The 20,378-nt window shown below is 41.6% G+C and overlaps 1 protein-coding gene across 1 annotated transcript in view; it reads left to right on the top strand.

Moving 5' to 3' along the window:
• Positions 1 to 643: 643 nt before the first annotated feature.
• The window catches only part of uvrag (UV radiation resistance associated gene), a 104,890-nt gene continuing 85,155 nt past the window's right edge, over positions 644 to 20,378 (top strand). The window contains exons 1-6 of the mRNA XM_080434882.1: positions 644 to 982; positions 5,350 to 5,467; positions 6,744 to 6,778; positions 8,260 to 8,421; positions 10,222 to 10,296; positions 10,427 to 10,512. Of these exons, the coding sequence (XP_080291008.1) occupies positions 872 to 982; positions 5,350 to 5,467; positions 6,744 to 6,778; positions 8,260 to 8,421; positions 10,222 to 10,296; positions 10,427 to 10,512 (587 nt within the window). The 5' untranslated portion in view covers positions 644 to 871. The remainder of the gene's footprint in view (positions 983 to 5,349; positions 5,468 to 6,743; positions 6,779 to 8,259; positions 8,422 to 10,221; positions 10,297 to 10,426; positions 10,513 to 20,378) is intronic.

The raw sequence follows: 20,378 nt of genomic DNA, 5'->3' as shown, positions 1-20,378 counted from the left end.
TTAGGGGGGTCCCCAGATGACAGCGAAGTGACAATCTAAGGACTTTCTAATACCTCCCAAAAAGAAAAGAAAAAAAGTCCATAACTGCATCAAAAGTAATCAATAAACTATGCTATAAAAACTGGTTAAACATTGCCCAAAATTTCAAATAGTATAAGAAAGAGGCAGAAATTCTGAAAATAGCCAATCTACAAGGTGTCAAGCTCTGTGGAACCAAGTCAAACTAAATTGAATGCCTCAATTCCTACTAAGTGCTTATCGGGGTGGGTGGGGGGGGTCCCAGTTCAAATATGATTATTTTGGGAAGTCACAGCATGAAAAGCATGAGAACCACTGATATAGCCTACTAAAGAGAAGACAAGGGACCGTTATCGTACTCAACGAGGACTGTCACTTGCAGGTCACGCTGGACCGTGCAGTGACACTTCCTCATAATTTAGCAGCTCTGACAGATTTTCACGAAACTCCGCCCCGTCGTTGAAGACCGACAGCCAAACTGTCGAATCACAAGACGCACATTCCGCGGGAGGCGACGCCTTTGCTTGAGCGACGCGAGTTTGAGCCTATCAGCCGCCCGCATTCTTGGCTTCAACCGGAGATGGATTTCCCCGAAGCAAAGGAGTAGCAAAAAGAGCTAGTTTGTTTATGCCCCCTTTAGCCAGCTGACAGCTCCTCCACACTGTGCTGCCTCTGTGCCTCCACACATTCCCATGCACACGTTTCCTTCTGTGAACAAGCGTCGCTAAGCCCTCCAACTCGAGTGTCTTTATTTAATGCCCCCCCCAGGAGGAGAATGGGGTGTTTGTTGTTCTGAATGAAGCGGACGCGCTGCTGCTGCTAAGGTGCCAATAGACAGACAGACAGGGGGAGGATGAGCTCCACCACCGGCCGGGATGTCGCTATCCCCGCCGCCTCTGTCAACAGCAACGCCGGAGCCTCCTCGTCCTCGCGCCCGCTGCACGTAGAGCTGACATCCCAGCAGGTATGATGACACCTAGCGCATGATGCACGTGACCCCGCACGGGGAACAGGTTCATCACAACGTTACTCATTAACTGTACAGATTGTGTGTGCGATAAGAGGCACAGGAGGCCCGCTGAAGCTAAACTTGAGCTAGTTTAGCTACTGTGGCTAACTGGTTAGCTCACTGGTTCTCAAGCCTTTTAAAGGTCTCCCCTTAACTCTGACAGTATACAAATGGAACCAAATGGACCCGTTAGGGTCCATTTGTTTACTGTCAGAGTTACAGACTTGTAAGGAACCCAGATAGTGCCTACTGCCTAGAATCCTTTGACCACTGGGTTAGCTCACTGGAGACCAGTGGTGTTGTTGGTCTGACTCTTCAAAACAAACAAACAACCTGGCTGATGTTGACTGTTCTTTAAAAAAAACGTGTCTTCACAGGCAGTCTGTTGTTCTTATGTTCAATATTGCTATTATTTTGTGAGGACCAACTTATGCATGAGGCTTGTAGGGCAACTTCATGGTTTACTGTCTGTCAGCACTGTATGACATCCACATCATCATCAGGCTCAAGCTCAGGTGACAGCCTGGGTCAGCTGGAGGAATAATGGTGTGTCGCCTCTTGAGGCTTGGCTCACAATCACAAACTATACAGTGTCATCTCTCATGCACAAGACAATGTCATAGATTCATTCAGGGATTCAAGGGTGGCCATTCATCGTACATGCAGAATCCATTTCATTCATTCCTTTTGAATTACACACAGTGACAGACCCATAACTTTGACTGTAGGTCATTTGAGCCAAACCTATAAAACAAACAAGAGTGGCTTTGGGTCACTAAACAAAGCTTTTAGAAGTAAAGTAGTATGTTCTGGTATATGCACATTTTTGCTCATTTCAGATACTGAGATATCAGTCACCGCTGGCATTCCTGTAATTCCTGTAACGTGTGTGTATTCTGTTCTATATATGCCTTTTAATTGACTGTGCCCATTTTGGACATTTTAAAATGCTAATATTCATCATCCAGTAATTTGGCCAATGTTAAATCATCCAACATCTAGTTTGCACTTTCCACCAAACCTCTTTATAATGAACCTAAGCATGACAAATCCATGGCTCCTGACAGTCAAATCCAAAACCTGTAGGCTAAACTTAGTTCTCTGACAAGTAGTATGAGGCTGGTGTTTGCGCTGCTGTTTACTCAGCCTTTTTAATTTGTATCTTGTGGACATAGGAATGAGTCATCATCACTTAGTCGTTGACATCCTGTTACTGTATATTGTGATGACACGCCATATGATAGTAATCTTCTATGTAAGGTGCCTGTATCTGCATCTGCAATTCAGTAAGTGCAAGAACGGCTAACCAATGTTGCTACTTAATGTTACACCAGTGCTATTTATAGGCCCATATGCATTGCAATGTTAGCGTTTATTTTCATTGTTATTCATACAAACAAATGGGAAACATTAAATCATATAGCTAAATTGGTATAATTGTGTGCTATGAAAACACTTACTATACCATACTATGTTGAAGTACACAGAATTAACATAAAGAGTCCAAGAAAAAATAGTTACAGTAGATAGTCGTATTGTATATATTCTAAATGTCTTTAATTACTTCATAATCCCTTACCTTGCTGAGTGGTTAAGGCACGTATCACATAGGCTCTGAGTCCCGGGTCTGATTCCCGAGCCTGACAGACTTTTGCTGCATGTCATTCCCCAACTCTCTCTCCCTTTTCCTGTCTCTCTTCACTGTGTGGATTATCAGTAAAGGCAGAACCTTATTATTAAAATAATAATGATAATCCCTTCCCTTTAGCGATTTGTGAGAAAAATTGCTAAAGTGGTGGTGTAATATGGCAATGTATTGTATGGTTAGAAGACCAACAGCTGTTGTCTGTGCTGTCAGTAGTAACTTTAACTTCTATTACTTTGTGAACAGGATGAAGATTTAGATTGTGTTATTGGACTCTGTATATATTTTTAGGAGTCAATAAATGACAAAGTGAAACAAACAAATCAGAATAATCCAGATTTTAACATTATTATAGATTATTATTATTTATTTTTTACAACATTCTGGTATTGCTATCTTTATTGGAGAAATTTGAATATAACGGAATTAACTGAATTAACATCCTTCCAACACATTTTAGCTCATTTTTGTGCATGTGTATCAAACAGAGATGGCTTTGGCACAATCTCAGTCCCATTTAACACTAGATTTACTATACTTCTCAATACATTTCCAACCTTTCCATTCATAAACTATTGTTAAAATATTGTGCCACCAAAATGAGTGCATACAATGAAGATTTCACTTACAAGTTACTTGGATAATTTCAACTGTGCAGAACATTAGTATGCCTACACTTTATAATTGTAAACTAGTAAAACCACTCTTTCTCCCCAAATCAAGAATCCAGAAAGAAATGTGAGCCTGTAATGTGATCAAATGACGCATGCTATAGCTGTTGGGTAGTTCATGGCAGATTGACTGGGAATCTTTAGGATATGCATTTTTGTTTGTATATCACTGTTATTTTTTACTGTTGCAGTGTGTGTTTGTTTAGTTGGTCTCCAGCAGCCCCATGATGCATCACTTTATGACATCAGAGGCTAGAATACTGTCTCTTTTGTTTCTAGCTTTCTTTAGTAGATATGGACATACATACATTTAGACTCAGAGGGCCAGGATCATGACATTATGTGAAATCTCTTTCATGATGGAAATTCATAAGTCTACTGAAGCTTCTGTATCTACAGAGACTGACCATACACAAATCGAACTTTGATCTAGTAATGTCTGTTTATAAGGCAATTCCCTATACACAAGCTAGTCAATATGCGAACATGATTGTCGAATGTAGTACTGGTTTACTGGGTAATAATGGGCTTGCTCAGCCATATTGTGACTAGGTTTTTACCTATTCACATCTACAGGTCCTTTTGATCCCTTTCAGACAGTAGTAACTATAAAGTGACCCCATGATCTTTGACCATTGTGCTTGTAGAAAATTCTCAATATGATATAACAGGAGTTCTAATGTGAGTTCTGTTTAGGTTGTTTTTTTGTTTGTTTCACTCTTGCGTACATTTGCTCCATACTGTCTTAGTATAGTCACTGCAACTTGTCTCTGCCTGTGGTCCACTGCCATTTTTTAAAGGGAAAAAGCCCCCACAGAACAAATAGTGTTTTTGTTTCGCCAGCCCATAATCTTATAGGGAATCCCATGACTTAGATTTAGCCCCAGTATGGCTGTGGTTATAGAGTGGAGGCTGGCTCTGCTGGTCAGGTGAGGAGAGCTGTCCTGTTGCTGTGACGTAGCCTCCCTGAAGCACTGTGGGACCTGAATGGCCAGTGTTCAGTCTGTTCACATAATTTCCTGTGTCCCATGCTTCGTGGAACCCCCAGACATCATTTGCATCAACGTTTTACTTCGTTTCATCTTCCAGAAATTGAAAGCAGTCTCTCCTTCCCTTTTATTTGGGAGACTTGTGGAAGCCTGGAGCTTTGGAGTTATATCCATACAGTGCTGGTTTATGTTGTGTTGTGTTGTTGTGTGATTGGTACAGAGTTTGTGTAGAGCAGACATGGATTTTATAGCTTGAAGCGTGCACAAAGACATCGGTATGCTGGCTCTGGGCTTGGTTGACACAACGGGATTTATGAAACGGGGAGCACACGTGACCTCCGATTTCAAATGGAGCGTCTTTCCGGTGTAAGTTTGCTGCAAATGTGGATCAATGTTGTCAATGTAGTTAACATGTGACTGAGTGAGTATCATGACTGACCACGCCTGCCAAGTTAATCTGGAGTTTATGTGAATAATAAAGGCCTGAAGATGTCATGCTTTTATTATGTGACCTTTTTATTTTATTAATAGCAAGCTGTTTATGTTGCGTTCTAAAGAGCACTTCACTCTCCCTGTACCCCTTCTTGCCATGTTCTCTCTCGATTGATGCTAGCGACTGATCAAGATTTGGCTACTGCAGTGCAGACATATCACTTGTTCTCATGTTTTGTTTCTTAAGTTTGTTTTTTCTTGATCACAACAAATGTTAAGAATGTAATTTATATACCCTGTTGTTTTTTTAATACAGATACGAGGTTCATTATTTACCTGGTATGCTATAGTTTTAATGTTCAGATTAGAATTATTAAATGGATGCTACACTGTTTCTCTATATGAGCATGTATGGGATTCTTTACCTACCATTGTAAGTCACTCTGGATAAGAGTGTCTGCTAAATGCCTAGTAGTGCATAGTAACATTGTAAATACTCTAGCAATTACTGAGTGCATCACATTATGAACAATCATCCTAATTCTCCCTGTATTTCTCTGTCTCTGTACCCCTCTCCTTGAACAGAGACGATTACGTCATCTTCGAAGCATTGCGGCCAGAAACATTGTCAACAAGAATGGTTCCCCGCTGCTGGACACATACTTCACCCTCCATCTCTGTATAGAGGACCGTATATCTAGAGGTCAGTAACACCCTCCACCTCTGTATTAGAAGATCGTATATCTAGAGGATGGTCAGTAATGCCCTCCACCTTTCTCTAGAGGACTGTATGCTGTGACAACCATATGTAGAGGGCAATATCACCCTCCACGCTCCTCCTCTCTATTGAGGACTGTACTGTATGTAGAGGTCAGGAACACCCTCCTCCTCTGTATAGACTAGAGAGGATCGTATATCTAGAGGTCAGTAATACCCTCCACCTCTATAGAGCAGTGGTTCTAAACCTGTGGGTCAGGACCCCCCAGGGGGGTCCCCAAATTATTTTGGTATGTCCCCAGATGATTAGCTTAATGTGCACCATTGTTTTCTCACTCAACAGTTAACACACCTACATACATACATTTCTAAAGTGACAATTTAAGGACTTTTAAGACACTTTTTAATATAACTTGTCAAATAATATAAGAAAGACCCAAACATTTTGAAAATAGCCGATCTACACCTTGTGTTGCGAGACGTTTTGAGCTTGTAGATCTGCTATTTTCACTATTTATCTGTGGAACCGAGGCCAACTAAATGTACTGCCTCAACTACTACATTCCAAGTGCTTGTCAGGGTGGGGGGTCGCCAGTTCAAATATGATTCATTTGGGGGGTCGCGGCCTGAAAAGGTTGAAAACCACTGCCACACTAGAGGACTGTATGTAGAGGTCAGTAACACCCTCCACATCTGTATAGAGGATTGTATATCTAGAGGTCAGTAATACCCTCCACCTCTCTATAGAGGACCACATGTAGAGGACCCTCCAGGACGGTCTATCTAGTGGTCAGTAACCCCCCTTATACACACACTCATATCGCAGTGTATTTCAGACGGTACGACAGTGGATCATTGGTTGCTATAATGTGTTAATCTCATTCACTGTAAAAAAAAAATTGGTGGATAATGGATATTTAACACAACATGATACTTGACTTCTACTTCTTAGAACCACGCTTTACACATCCATGAAGAAGTACTAGTCCATATTATCACACATTGTCACACCACATGGTGTGATTGAGTTCATAATGTCACAGCACATAGCTTATAGTGATTTAGTCATTCACAATAGCCAAGGCAGAACTAAAGAGGTTAGGTTATTGCAGTTGTATCATAATCCATTTAAGGCATGGCAGTTGTGGTTCATACATTGTAATGCATAACTCTCGATCAGTATCTCAGCCAGTAAACTGAAGCTCGATTTTTGCTGTTCGTCTGGCCATACGTTTAAGCGGCCTTTCTTTTTCTCTTTCCAGACTTTTACAAGAGTGAAGTCATACGAGACTCATTGGTGAGTGTCATCATCTGCAGACAATTTAAACTCCTCAGGTCTGACTCTGCGTCCTGGGGAAGGCTTCCAGACATAGTCAACGGCTGCAGCCAACTGTTGGACTGTGTTATCGTGCATTGAGTTTCAGAGAAAGTGCCGGCCAAGGATTTGACAATTGTGAAAGAGCAAGGGAAACAGTTTTTCAATGCCTTGTGCAAGAAACTTCCTGTGTTTGTCCCATCCTGCAGTACCCAGCCAGTGCTGTTATTCACGATGCTAGTTGTATTTTCTACAATACTTTCATTTAGCTAACTTTTGCTATTTCACTCTTTTGCCTTTTTTCTAATTATTCTCAAGGATTATTGTAGCGTGAGGCTGGCATCAACATGAATTAAACATTATGATGCCCTGCTAAACTCGCATCCCTCTTAATCTGTGTGTGTGTGTGTGTGTGTGTGATTAGACATTATGTACATTATTATACAGTGTATATATATGACCAGCTTCTGAAATAACACATTCTTCTTTCCATTGTCATTTGTGTGGATGATGTCATTGTCCTTCCTTTGGTCCTAGAGTTAGTAGTGCACCTCACACATGTACCAGCAGCTGTATGCTCTCTGCATGCGGCCTGTCCTGCTACAACAGCAGTTAAAGTGTAGCAAATGTCCAGTCATGAGCTGATCTAAGCACTTTTCTTATCTTACCCCCCCCCACACACACACACACACACACATGAGCCTATAGGCTATATAATGCACTGCAGATGAGATTCACGACTCCTGTGTCTCTCAGTCCCTCTGTCCTGTTAACGTTAGCATTCTTGATGTTGACCGCTGCTCTGCAGTGTTCCATTTCTTTCCGGGCATCTACGGTCCATCGAAGGAGACATTTCCGTTGGGCTTCCTGTTGTTATTTGAAATCTCTTCCTCTACTTCCTCACTAGTTCTGTTTCCCTCTTCTCACCGCTAGCCCCTGCCCTGCCGTCAGCCTAAACCCCTGCATTCGACATTTATCCCTTGGCTGACATTGAACCAGAGATTAAGAGATAGCATTTCTTTATGCTGGAAGGAAACTGTACATTATAGAATAGAGGGGAATAGCTGTCTTGGAAAGTGAATGTCAGTCAGACAAATAGATTCCAGAGGGATAAGGGACACTGTAGAAGCCAGTGTAGAGATGTTTGTGTTCAATGTGTTTCTAGATACAACTGCCCTCTACGCACTGATGGATTGACACAATAACAATCGTCTTAACCACTTTAACTCTGGCTTCCCTATTTTTGGTTGTCATTAGGCAAAAAATTATGTATGGAAAGAATTAGAGCTACGAGCTGATGACATGAATCACAGGATCCTGGTTGAAACACATTTTGTACATTACAGTAGTTACACACCGTCAGTTGACAGAAAAATCATCTACTATGGTATGTTTATGTCTTGTCATTTCTGGTATGGATTTAGTATAATTTGTGCTGATCTGTGTGTGTGCGTGTGTGTCAGAATCCAACGTGGCGTAGCCTGGACTTTGGCATGCTGCCAGACCTTCTGGACACGTATGTGTCATGCTTTGTCGTCAGGATCTGGGGAGGGCAGAAGGAACAATACCAGCACCTAATAGAATGGAAAGTCAACCTGGATGGACTCAGATACACAGGACAGCAGGTCAGAACACGCACACACATACACACACACACACACACACCTGACCTGAGAAATATATCAATATTCTATTGTTATCGTGATATGAGTCTAGATATCTGGATATCATAATATTATGATCTACAATCTCACAATGCACCGCATTGCAACACGTGAGCTCAACACACCCCCCCCCCCCCCCCACACACACACACACACCTGTTTTCACAATAGAATGACAAAGTGCTTTGCAGACATTGAAAAAGTAATACATGAAATCCAGTTTAACAGGAATCCTGCCACATACTGTACACTGTGGGGTGCCCAAAAGGTAGATTGCGATCTACTAGTAGATCACAAAGGCTTGAATTAAGGTGACTTGATTGATTTGCATGAAAAATGGCTTGTCAGCTCCATTTGCGGCTTCTATAGTAAGCAAACTCACAATGGAATGCTTTGTTTTCAAGAGTGTTGCGCGCAAACGTCAGTAGCATTACAACGTTATGTAAAAATGTGCATGGCAAAGAGGCCGAAAATCAGAATGTGAGGAAGATTTATTTTTTCATTATGTCCCATTCCAAGTGCGTTTGCCCTACCATGGACCCGAGGGAGTGTCTAGTGTGTCCCGGTGTCTAGTTGGTCTGATCGGTGGTTGTCCAGAACCACCAATCTGATAGGCCTATGTATAGGTATCAGAACTGCTGAAGCGACCGATATGTTCATTATATATGGGACCGTTTGACTTCAGAATCGGCGCGCGTGCCACGGAGGACCCTAGGGAGTGATTCCCAAGTGGGAAGTCGGTCGGATCAGCGGATCTCCAAAAAATATAGATAAAACCGCAAATCCCCATTATAAGGAGTTACCCTGACTCCATATTTGAGCATGCCTGACACAGAACTTCATATATTGGCATAAAGGGACACAGACAGACAGATGGGTACAACGGGTACTCTGACAATGGAAGAACGCGTAATGCATAACCGGTGGGACATGCATTTCCAACTTACATCGTTCCCAACTTGCATCGTTCCTGAGTAGGCCGTTAGTTTTTTTTATAATTGATTAAAGCGATTAGTTTGATTAACTTCAATCTAATCTTGATTCTTTAGTTTTGCCTCTTAAGTTACATGCAGCCACAACAGTGCTTGGGAAGCAGAGACCGGGTGCAGGCATGCTTAACACAAAGCTTGATTAGTCAATTCAAGTCAGTTAAGCTGTGAATAGGGAGTGCATGATTTGGTTCACCAGAGCAGACAGGCACACGCAAACCTTCAGCATTGCACCCGATCAAGTTAAATTAATTTTGGAAGGTAGAATCATACTGTATCATATTTAGTGGGCCATGCCTGGCCGAGTCCTAAAAGTAATAGCAAATCTATCGTGCAACAAATCAGGAGAACAGAAAAATGAATAATAATTATGCATTTAGTTTTCACAGCAACGTGACTGAGTAACTTAACGCAATTTGTGTCATGCCACTATATTAGTGTGAAATTATATAAACGTTTTTATGTAATACTCACTGCTGTTCAAAATCAAATTAATTTGACTTTAATTTCAGAAATATTGGCTCTTACAGTAAAAGAAACATTTTGTCCAGCGTCTTGGTAGAATGCCGCTCAAAGCTTAAACATCAATCGAAGGCGACTTCTTAGCAGCATGCACATCATATTGTTTAAAATGTAACATGTGCCGTCGTTCTCTTCAAAGCTAATCCAAACATCCCAGCCACAGACGGACACACAGATGTCTTCTCCTCTTTGTTCTCCCTGTCTTCCGTAAGGCTCCACAGTCAAGTACCAATTCTTTGTCTCTCCACAGATCCGCTCCAGGAGTCCAAATGAGATCATCTTTGGGCTGAACGATGGCTACTATGCAGCTGACTTTGATAATAAGGTACAGCCTCTCTGTCATTTCCAGAAGCTATTCTGTACAATGGAGGACCAAGCGCTAACTAAGTTACCTTTATGTGGAAGCTGTTTTTTTGTTTTCCACTTTATTTTGTACTGACCTGTGCTTTTTGCAGGACCAGTCGGAGGGAAAGAAGAACAGCTTGCTTCAGGTTGACCAGAGTTCAGTGAGGAACTCCTACAGTGTATTCTCTTTGCTGAGGTAAGACATCTTGCTTAACGGCGAACCATATCCCCCTATTAATTGCATTTGTATAAGTTCTATGGTACAGCAGCCTTCCTACCTTTTCTCTGGTTCCTAGGATCTCATGTGTTCTTTCTCTTACTTATGGCAGAGGAAAAGGAAAAATCATAGAATTAGAAAATTGTCTTTTCCAGGCCTGGATTTGTTTTTGGAAAAATTATCAAACAGTCATGGAAATCAGTTTTATAAATAGACATATTTTAATGTGTTCATTACCGGTCCATTCAAAAAAATCTACAGTATATGAATAATAATAATCACACAAAATCACAGAATATGAAATATATTCTGTGTGTCAATCATTCTTGTGATTGAAGATATACAGCATACTGTCTGGGACTCAAGTAAGTTTCAGTAACACATTTCCATAACTTCTCATGTTATACATTGTTGAAAAGTCCTTGAAGTCGTGGAAAAGACATGGAAATCCATTGGTTAAAATGTGTAGAAACCCTGTTATGGGTTTCATCTACACTTGTATGGGATGTAATTGATCCCCCACTTTTTTCCTTCTCCAGGATTTTAGGGTTATTGAACAAATAATAATGGTATTAATTTCAAATAGGTGCCTGATAGTTTCTGGCCTTTTTTTTTGTGATCGTGAGTCGTGACATGATGACACTCTCTGCTGTTGCGTCTGCTCATGTTTTTAGTGGAAGTGTTTTGTTTGAGTTTTGCTGATCTTGTCCACCAGATGGTGCCATTGTAAAACCAATGACTGGAACTGTGACTAGTAAGCAGTCACAGGACACTTATCATTGAGAACTGCCAAGAATACCTTCTGTATTTTATTTCTTGGACATGAAAGGATATACACATGGAAAGCTTTAATCAAGTTGGTCTAATAAAGTTAGTCATTGTAATTGCTCAGCGTCAGAGCTCAGATAATAAATTCCATTACAATGAAATGGCTGGACCGTATTCATATGGGGAAAAAAACTTTCATACACATTTACACCACAAGGAGGAGACACACTATGATAGAATGTACTGTTGGCTGAGAGAAGAATATAGCATCCAGACCTGACAAACCTTAGGTGTTATTTACTGTAGTTGTTGCCTGCATGTTGACAAACATGCTGTAGGTCTACTGTTCTATATTTGAATGTGGCACATGGTAAGCACTACCCAGTGTATTACCAGGGCTTTCCCAGAGGGAAACACAGTGTTAAACATAGACTCGTCAATTACAAGTAAATTACACCCAATTACCTCTAAATAAACCTAGAACTGGAAAATTCGGGCAGAAACTCCTAGCATAGGAATAGGATAAGGATCCTGTCATTAGAAGCACTATGAAGGACCCACAAAATCTTTCTTTCCATAAGAGCGAAATCGGGAGGGGGGGTAAAGAAATATCACTATGCATCACGGTTCTTGGACAGAGTTGAGACGTCGGCCACAGTGTCAAGAAAGGGAAGATGACCCTCCCTCATCAATGAGTTCATGGAAGAGGACAGTGTTGCCTCCCTGGAGCTAATCCAGGTTGAATCGTATAGTTTTTATGACCTCTGCCCTTGTTTCTTCCATTCTAACCGCCTCCTCCCCCATCCTCCTGTTGTATCCATACCCCAAGGGGACTCTGTGGAATTTTAGGCAGCTCCATTGATTCTGACTTCCCTCAAGCTCTTTTGCCTGCAGTTCTGTCTCTTTATTGTGTTTCTCTCTTTCTCGCACTCTCTCTCGCTATGCGTCTGTCTCTACTGAGTTGTGCTTTGGCCCAGTGTGCTCACGTCTTGATGGTTTTATGATCATATACTCTGGAATGATTCATCAGATGCTGTACCTTCCCAAAAGCATTATTCCCCATCCGACTGTGTACAGTATAACAGTTTATTGTGTTCACCCTGTGGCCTGCGGAGCTGTGGCGCTCTGCAAGCATTTTCACTTCCCGAAACACTCCAGTGGAGTGCTCGACTGCTCGTCAAGCTACTGTGCTTGCAGTGGGAGTCTGACTGAGAGGGAGCCTCTCACCTTTGTCATTATCTCACCTGCCTGGGTTGCATGTACTGATGAATGACCAGTGGATGTTTCACCGTTTATACGTGTCAGCCGCATGCACATGCCCATTTTTTGCCAATTCTGTAATTGTAGAGTGTAAACGGTGTTCGTCCTTCATTCCACTCCAAATCCTAATTTTTTCTTCTGCTAGAGGATTGGCAGTATGCCTTTTTATCGCATGGGGAATGGTGGCCACAGAGGATAAGGTCCAGAATCTCAGATAGCCTCTCCAAATCTGTCTAACTCTGCACTACAGTACACTACACTACAAAGAACTTCCTCAGCGCTATGACAGGAAAGGATGGGAATGCATTCTGTGAGAACAACACACTCAGAGGATCTTGATTAATGGCAATTTGGCTGCAATTCGACTGTCTGCTTCTCTTCTTGGCTCTGGTTGACACAAGACCCTAAGCTGGATGTGTGAATAGCATGACGATGTACTGTAGGACGGGGGGAAACACAACAAAGGCTCAGATAGAAGAGTGTACAGATCATTAATCAGCTAAATCCATCTAGTCTCTCCCAGCGTTTTTTTTTCTCCGGCTGGGAAAGAGTTTTGAACCACATCCTAAATATGTGTCCTCCCCCTGCTCGCATCACCCTAGCTATGCCTCTAGGGTGGTGCAACAGGGTGGGGGTCTTGGAGCCAGGCACACCTGATCCTGGAAGAATAATGCACTCCTTTGGCAAGTTGTTTTATGTCGAGTAAGGGTGTGTTCACACTGTCCGCCTGTTATGAAGAAAAAGTGCTGCCTAGAACGCTTTTTCTGCTGAAAATGAAAGACGTGACATCCTCCACCCATGACAGTGGCACGGGGTATATCACAACCTCGTCCAGGATCTCTGTCTGAACAAAGCTCATTGTAAAAGGAGCTCTGTCTGGACGAAGCCTTTTAAGGCTTACTTCAGGCTAAGCAAGGGGCAATTTGAAGGCCTGTTGTTGAGGTTTGAGCCAGCAATCTCGAGACACAATTTATTGTGATTTGTCAGCAGATAAAAAACGTCTCATGTCTCATGCGCATTTCTCCAAAAAGTGTAACTATTCTCAACTTTTGAAAGCGCTTCACTCGGTCAAAAAAAGCTCACTGCGCCTTTTTAAAGGCAGCTGCCTTTTGCGCCATGCAGTCGCCTTTTGGTCATTTGTCATAGGTTATAATGTAAAAAGGTGGTGTCTATAAGTGTGAACATGCCGGTACTGTGCTGATCCGGGCTCAGATGTTCTTCGGACATTGAAAGTACACCCTCCACTCACCTGACCGAGACTTGATTCGGCATGTGGAGAAAGAGGGGCGGGAAGGAAGATCTGATGGGATTAGTCGTAGGCTTGGCTTGCAATCAGCAGACATGGATAACGACAGAGGGGGGTGGGTAAAAAACAGAAGCTTTGTCGGACGTCCAGTCGCAGACTGTCAGTCTGCTTTCAGTTTCATTGGGCCCAGGCCCATTTGGGCCGTTTCTGTTGTTGTTGGCCTAATGCATTTTTACAAGTGCTCTTCTAGTGGGTCTACTTGAGAGGTTGAATTATGTTCTTACTTTTTGACGTTGAATAATGTTTAGAATGCCAACAAAGGGGATATTTGGTTTGGCCGAAGCATATTATAATAATAGTACAATAATAGGCTGTCACACAAATGAATATGATGCATACTAATCATATTAGGACTCAAGGTCTATAGCATTGTGACAGTCATCTGAGCACAAAATACATATTTCTTGATGCTCTAGTCTCACGCTGCCTGAGTTGCTCTGGTGGTGAACTGGTGATAAGCCTTTTCCTGCACAAGGAATCCAGAATTAACATGTTAACATGTACTGTATAGCCAGCAGCTGGCTTGTGTGCAGCATCCAACCCGAGGGCCTCCTTGCATGTTGGTATGGTGCTAGGCCGTGGTTTTCAGCCATGGGATATTGTTGTGGTGGTGCATTACTGTGGGCCAGTTTAAACAGCTGTCGGGAGCTGATCTCGGGGCCTCAAACACCAGCAGCTAGACTATGGAAAGCAAACGGGCCACTAAGCTCTAAATAATAAGTGTAGATGTTCTTGTTTAAATTTCACACCTTTGGAGAGGAGGATTGTGGAGGATTGTGGTATCAAAGCAATCCAATAATGAGCATTCTGAGAGTGGAACCTGAGGCTGTTTTTGGAGATTTCAACTAGCAATTTCCATCAAAGCCCGTCAACTGTAGTTAATTATCACAAAACAAGGAGGCTGTAGTATCAATACCAGGGCTCAAGCTTTTTTCCTTAGTGTCCCACAACTGTCCCGAAATATACTTTCAGCTCAAACCTGTTTATGATTGGTGCTGTATATGGCGATAGAAATTTACATTTACATACTGCACGAACACTTAAAGCATGTTTTGTAGTAAACACTTAATTTGAAAGGACATATGTCATTAAATGTCACTTTCTTAGTTTTTGGTCTTTTTGGGTTCTTCCCAAAAAAAAAGAAAATTAACACGTGACGTGTAGTTTATTTTGGTTTGGGCATTTCTTTAAATGTGTACTGTCTGTCTGATAGTGATAGTCACTATTGGACTGCTTGTAATGATCTCACCCACCACGGAGAGAACATATTCTTATTCTCCCCGTCTGCCATGTTTTCGCAAACCGCATTAAAAACCGGAAGTACTTCCTGCCATGCGTTTTCATTTTGTATTGCTTATCTGTGTATATACAACTATAGATTCCTAAGATCTCTAAGAAATATAAGATTGTGAGATGTGAGATTTCAAAGCAATTGGAGCATTGCAGCACTGCAGCATTGGTTTAACCTGCACTACTGTGAGTGTGAAGCAGTTTGTTTATGTTTAATGATGAAACTAAGAAAGAGCCTCAACAGCGCTCCCTGCAGCCAGAACGGGTCATTTATCATTGTTGTTGAAAAAGCCTCAGAAGACACAGAGAAACCAGAACAAAATGACATAAATGACTGTGATAACAGTCTGAAAACAGAGCGGTCACTCGACCTCCGCGGACAGACTTGGGTCGGACACCGTTGGATGCACCACCATTTGGGCGCCATCACATTTTGAAGAAACACCCTTTTTTTCGTGGGCCAAAATGTAGGGCTGGGATAAGCTGGTTATCCCAGTCAAAAAATCACCATGCTTTATCGGAGTGGCTTTTTAAGTTGGAACACTCTCACATGTTTTAAGGACCGCAACAAATCAAATATATTTTTTCAAAAACAGCATTGGTAGTTGGTTTTAGGTCTAACTAATTGCGTCCAGAGCCATTGTTTTGAGCCCGCCTCTTGGGAAAAAAAAACTTCCTCATAGAAGCACCAGACTCCTATCCACGCAGTGATTATAGTCTGGCTACGCGAGGCTACACAAATATAGCCACTCTAAGTTAAACACCAGGACAGCTTCATAGGGTAACATTCAGTTCAATTTGTTTTAGTTCATATGTACAGTTTTATGCAAGCATTTTGATGACTTTTTTTGCGCCTTTGTGTGGGACTCTCTATGATTGATTTTGTGTGTGTAAACACGTGTCATGTAGCGCAGAACTCGTGCCGGTACCACCTCATTGAACACCAAACAATTAAAATGATATATTCCATGACACATGAACATAATATCATTTGTAATGATAACTTTCTCTACTTTCCAAGTTGCTATTTTTATTGTCCTCAGGACAACGGGGCATCCTTCCGAGCGTTGATAGATATGCTTATTTGCTTTCCAATACATTCAAATTAGAGAGAGTGCTTCAGAAACTGGTTTACTGAGACAGATTCGCTTGAGTCATATGCTCCCGTTCCCCCCCCCAAGCTCTTTCCTTCCTTTGATACTACACTGTCTCTGTACCCGTATGTGTCCATCACTTTCTCTCACTCTTTCTCCCACATCGTCTCTCATTCTGCCGCCAACATTATTCCATCTTTGGTGCTTACCTAGCACTGCTGTCTCTAGTTTCGTCAGCAGGTCGATCTACGCTTCATTCTTAAGGTAAATATTTTTCAATTAGAGCTGGTATAGAGTCGACCAAAAGACGAAAAGTATACAGCACATGTTTTATTGCAAACGCCCAAGCTTTATTTTCCCACACCTTTCCTCAGGACCTGATGAAGCCTCCTATATGAGGCGAAACGTGTCGTTTTGTTGTTGGGAAAATTAAGCTTGGGAACTGACAATGCATTTTATGTGCTGCGCTTCATTCTTCCCACATCAGAGGTCGTATTAACCCACTTCTAAGCTTTTGCTATTTCTATCGATTTCATTCCTTTTAAACAAAGACGGTAAGCTGTAACTTTCTAATATAAATTTATGCGAGGTTGTTTATGAAACCCCTGGTTTGCAGCAAAGCCCTTTTATTGTTTATTGTTTGGCTCATTACACCAGGCAGCTTAAGTAACCATGGGGAACTGTTTGGGGTTTAGTGTGAGGCAAGGGCAGGGGGCTTTCTCTCGTGACTCGGGAGCCAACCTCCATAATCATCTGCAGAGCGCTTGGCCCCTCTGTGACCCTTGAGACAAAAAAAAAAATCTTCTCCCAAGATCTCTCTGGCTTCCCTACTCCTCTGCCATAGTTGTCATGTAAACATAGCTTACAGCATCTGAGTGGAACCTTAGAGAAAGCAGCCTGGAGGAGTATGTAAGTGTGCATGCTGGCCTGCCAAAAAGATTTCAGCCTGCTAATCTTATCTCCCATCCCCTGTACAGAGGGAGACAATAGTAAGGTGAGATGAATGGCAAGGAGGTGAATGTGTTGACATTCTTCACCAATGAGGCACAGGTTGACTTTAAAGGTGTTGTTTGTTGTGATTTTCTACCATGGTGTCTCTTTTTAGTTTTGTTTGTGTTATGTTGGTGGTGTGTCCCTGGCAGAGAGGTACATTTGGTCCCAAGGTTGGGACAAAATGTCCCTGAATTTGTTTTGAGAACGCTGATTGACTGCATTGTTTGCCATGCAGTTTTGAGTAGTGGTTGCTGATCATCGAGTCAATACAATCATTTGTCCTTCAGCTAGTTTCTACTGACTGGGGCTTGTTTGTTTAGGTCGCCAGGGCTGTCGCGATCATTTTACCTGATTAATTGTTGTTAAAAAATGTGTGATTAACAATTTAATTGTGTAAATCAAAAAATACATTTCGGTTTGTCTTTTAGGCTTCATAAACAAAAATTGCACAGCGCTGCCACATTTAAATATATAAAGAAATAACTGACACATTTAATCATTTTATACAAAATATTAAATAAATAGTGGAAATAGCCGACCTACCAACCAGTCGGCGCATTGTGAGGATCTGCTATTTCCGGTATTTTTGGAAAATGGTTGAAAATGTATGAACATTTTTCAACATGGGCTCGATTATGCAAAATAATTGAGATTATCTCAAATAATTGCGATTATGTAATAATTGTGATAGGCCTAATGGTTGCATGTAATGAACGGTTGGAACACCAGCCAGGTCTGGTCGGCCTTCCTTTGGCTGAGCTAGCGAGCATGGCTTATGTTTGACAAATCAAACTGGACATTTTAAAAAGATCTGTCTACAGATTTCATGACAAGCTGCTGATGCTTATATTGCATGCATTGACTTGATTTGTTCTCATTTCCCCACAGACAAGCTATGCAGAATAAAGCTTCCTGTTTAGCCCGTTCAGTAAAATCCTCAGTGTTAATTGAACTCCATTAACACTGAGGATTTTACCGTGTATCATCACCCTGCAATGAAGGGTTTGTGCCTGCCACGTCTGACCTATATCTGCATCAAAAGAAAAAGTCGGCACTGCTAAAAAAAATAAGTGCAACATCATTTCGACCAAATTTAGCCAAACTCAGGTGAGGAACACTGAGGAAGACCAAACTTCGTCAAAATGTTTGATTATTTTGAACAGTACAAATATTTTTTTCTGAGCATTAAGCTGTTGTGCATATGTTTTCTCTCTTTTGATACATTTACTTACAATACTTTGTCCTGCAGCAGCAACATTATATATGGATGTGCATAACATTACCTTTTGAACTGACCTATATCTGTAGACAGAGTGAGTGGAACTTGGAAGGGGCTCAATAAACCTTAACAAATGCCGCAATCTCTTGTTCCACGATAAAACAGCATCTCACAGAGTGAAAACCATGATATGACATGGCCGAAAGAAGACCGTTTTCCTGTTTCCTTGAGATCCTACCAGGATAGACGGTACCTTGTTTCCTCTCGTCTCTCTTGGCTGCACAAAAGATCCACAAAAAGTTTTCCACAAAGTTTTGTGTCAAAGCGCTCTCTCAAAATAAAAAAAGAATGATATGGGGAAAATAGAAGAATGTTTGCAAACTAACACAAAAAAGAAAACAAAGAAGAACTAAATCCTGATTCATGCCTCTGTGGAACATCATGATGTGAATTAGAACCCGTTCTTTAGCCCAAAATGTACTTTAGTAAAAGTACAAAAGTATTGGCATCAAAATATACTTAAAGTACCATACGTAGAAAGTACTCATTTTGCTGAATGTCCTGTTTCACAAGTTTTCAAATGTCTAAAATATATAAAAATCTTTTGAAAATAGCAGATCTACAAGCTCAAAATGCGTTGTGATGCATTGTGAGCTTGCAGATCGGCTATTTTGAAATGGCTGAAATGTATATAGGGCTGAAGTGGTTACTGTATGTTATATAATAATAATAATAATCAAAATCTACAAAGTAACTAGTAACTAAAGTTTTCAAATAATTGTAGTGGAGTAAAAGTACAATATTTGGCTCTGAGATGTAGTGGAGTAGAAGTAAAAGTGCTACAATTGTAAATACTCCAGTAAAGAAAAATACCTCAACTGTACTTAAGGTACAGTACTTAATGTACTTAGTTACTTTACACCACTGAAATACACTGTAGTTGATTTGATGTGCCCAACTCTTCAGGGACAACGGACACCGACTCTGGTCTCTTCTTCAGACACCAGGCCGTCCTCTCACTTATCTCTGTAAGCCAGATGACACATCTGTCTTTGCTGATGCTGCTCTGCACTGATTGCAAGATTATGAATTCTGGACCGCAGCACGGCGCATAAACCATAGTAAATATTTATTTTAAGGTCATCAGCGAAGTAAAGTGAATAGAAAACAGAGGGTGGGCGTGAGGGAGGTTGCCAGGCTGTTGACCTCCGGCTTGGCTGGAAGGAGTTTTTAAAAGGCTGGGAGGGATTTTGAGGTCAGAAAAGTCAAGGCCATTTGTATTTTCCTGAGAGTCAATTTCTCATATCTCATATTCTCACAAATCTTTCAAAATCTCCACCGTCTGCAATGCATTACACCAACAACTCTCCCATTTAGAAACGTTTCTACAAGTCTTGTTTTAGCAAAAGTTCTGTTTTGAAAGTTTCAGGAGGACTTTTGTTTTCCCCTAACACCCCTGCGCACCCTTGTGCCGGGGTCAAATGAGCAAATGTTATTGTTTTTCTGATGCTTATCAATCTTAACATCAAGGGCTGACTGCTTGTGAAGCCCAGGCAACCCTCAGTCATAACTTCCTGTAAAGCCCCTGCAGCCTAGCTGTTAGTTACTCTTCACACCTTAAAGCCTGATTTATACTTCATCATGCATGTCAAAAATAACCCAGCGATCTTCAAGCTAGAGAGCTTGCAGATCAGCTATTTTGGCGAGTCTTCATGACTAGTTAGAATGTGTTCTCTGGATGGCTACCCAGCAAGGCAGGTAGTAGGTACTTTCTCTTCTCTGGATCCATAGGTTGTGGTAGGGCTTGATGGGCAGGCCCTGGGCCCAGACACAGGGAACGATAAGGGGGGCAGACATGCGTGAAAAGGGGGTTGAGAAGATAACTGCTCTCACCTAGGGGAAGAGGCAGTATCAG

Source organism: Gymnoscopelus braueri (assembly GCF_963280865.1).
Source record: "Gymnoscopelus braueri genome assembly, chromosome: 8".
NCBI lineage: Eukaryota > Metazoa > Chordata > Actinopteri > Myctophiformes > Myctophidae > Gymnoscopelus > Gymnoscopelus braueri.
The sequence above is the reverse complement of the archived record's forward strand: the minus strand, read 5'-3'. Positions and strand labels throughout refer to the sequence as shown.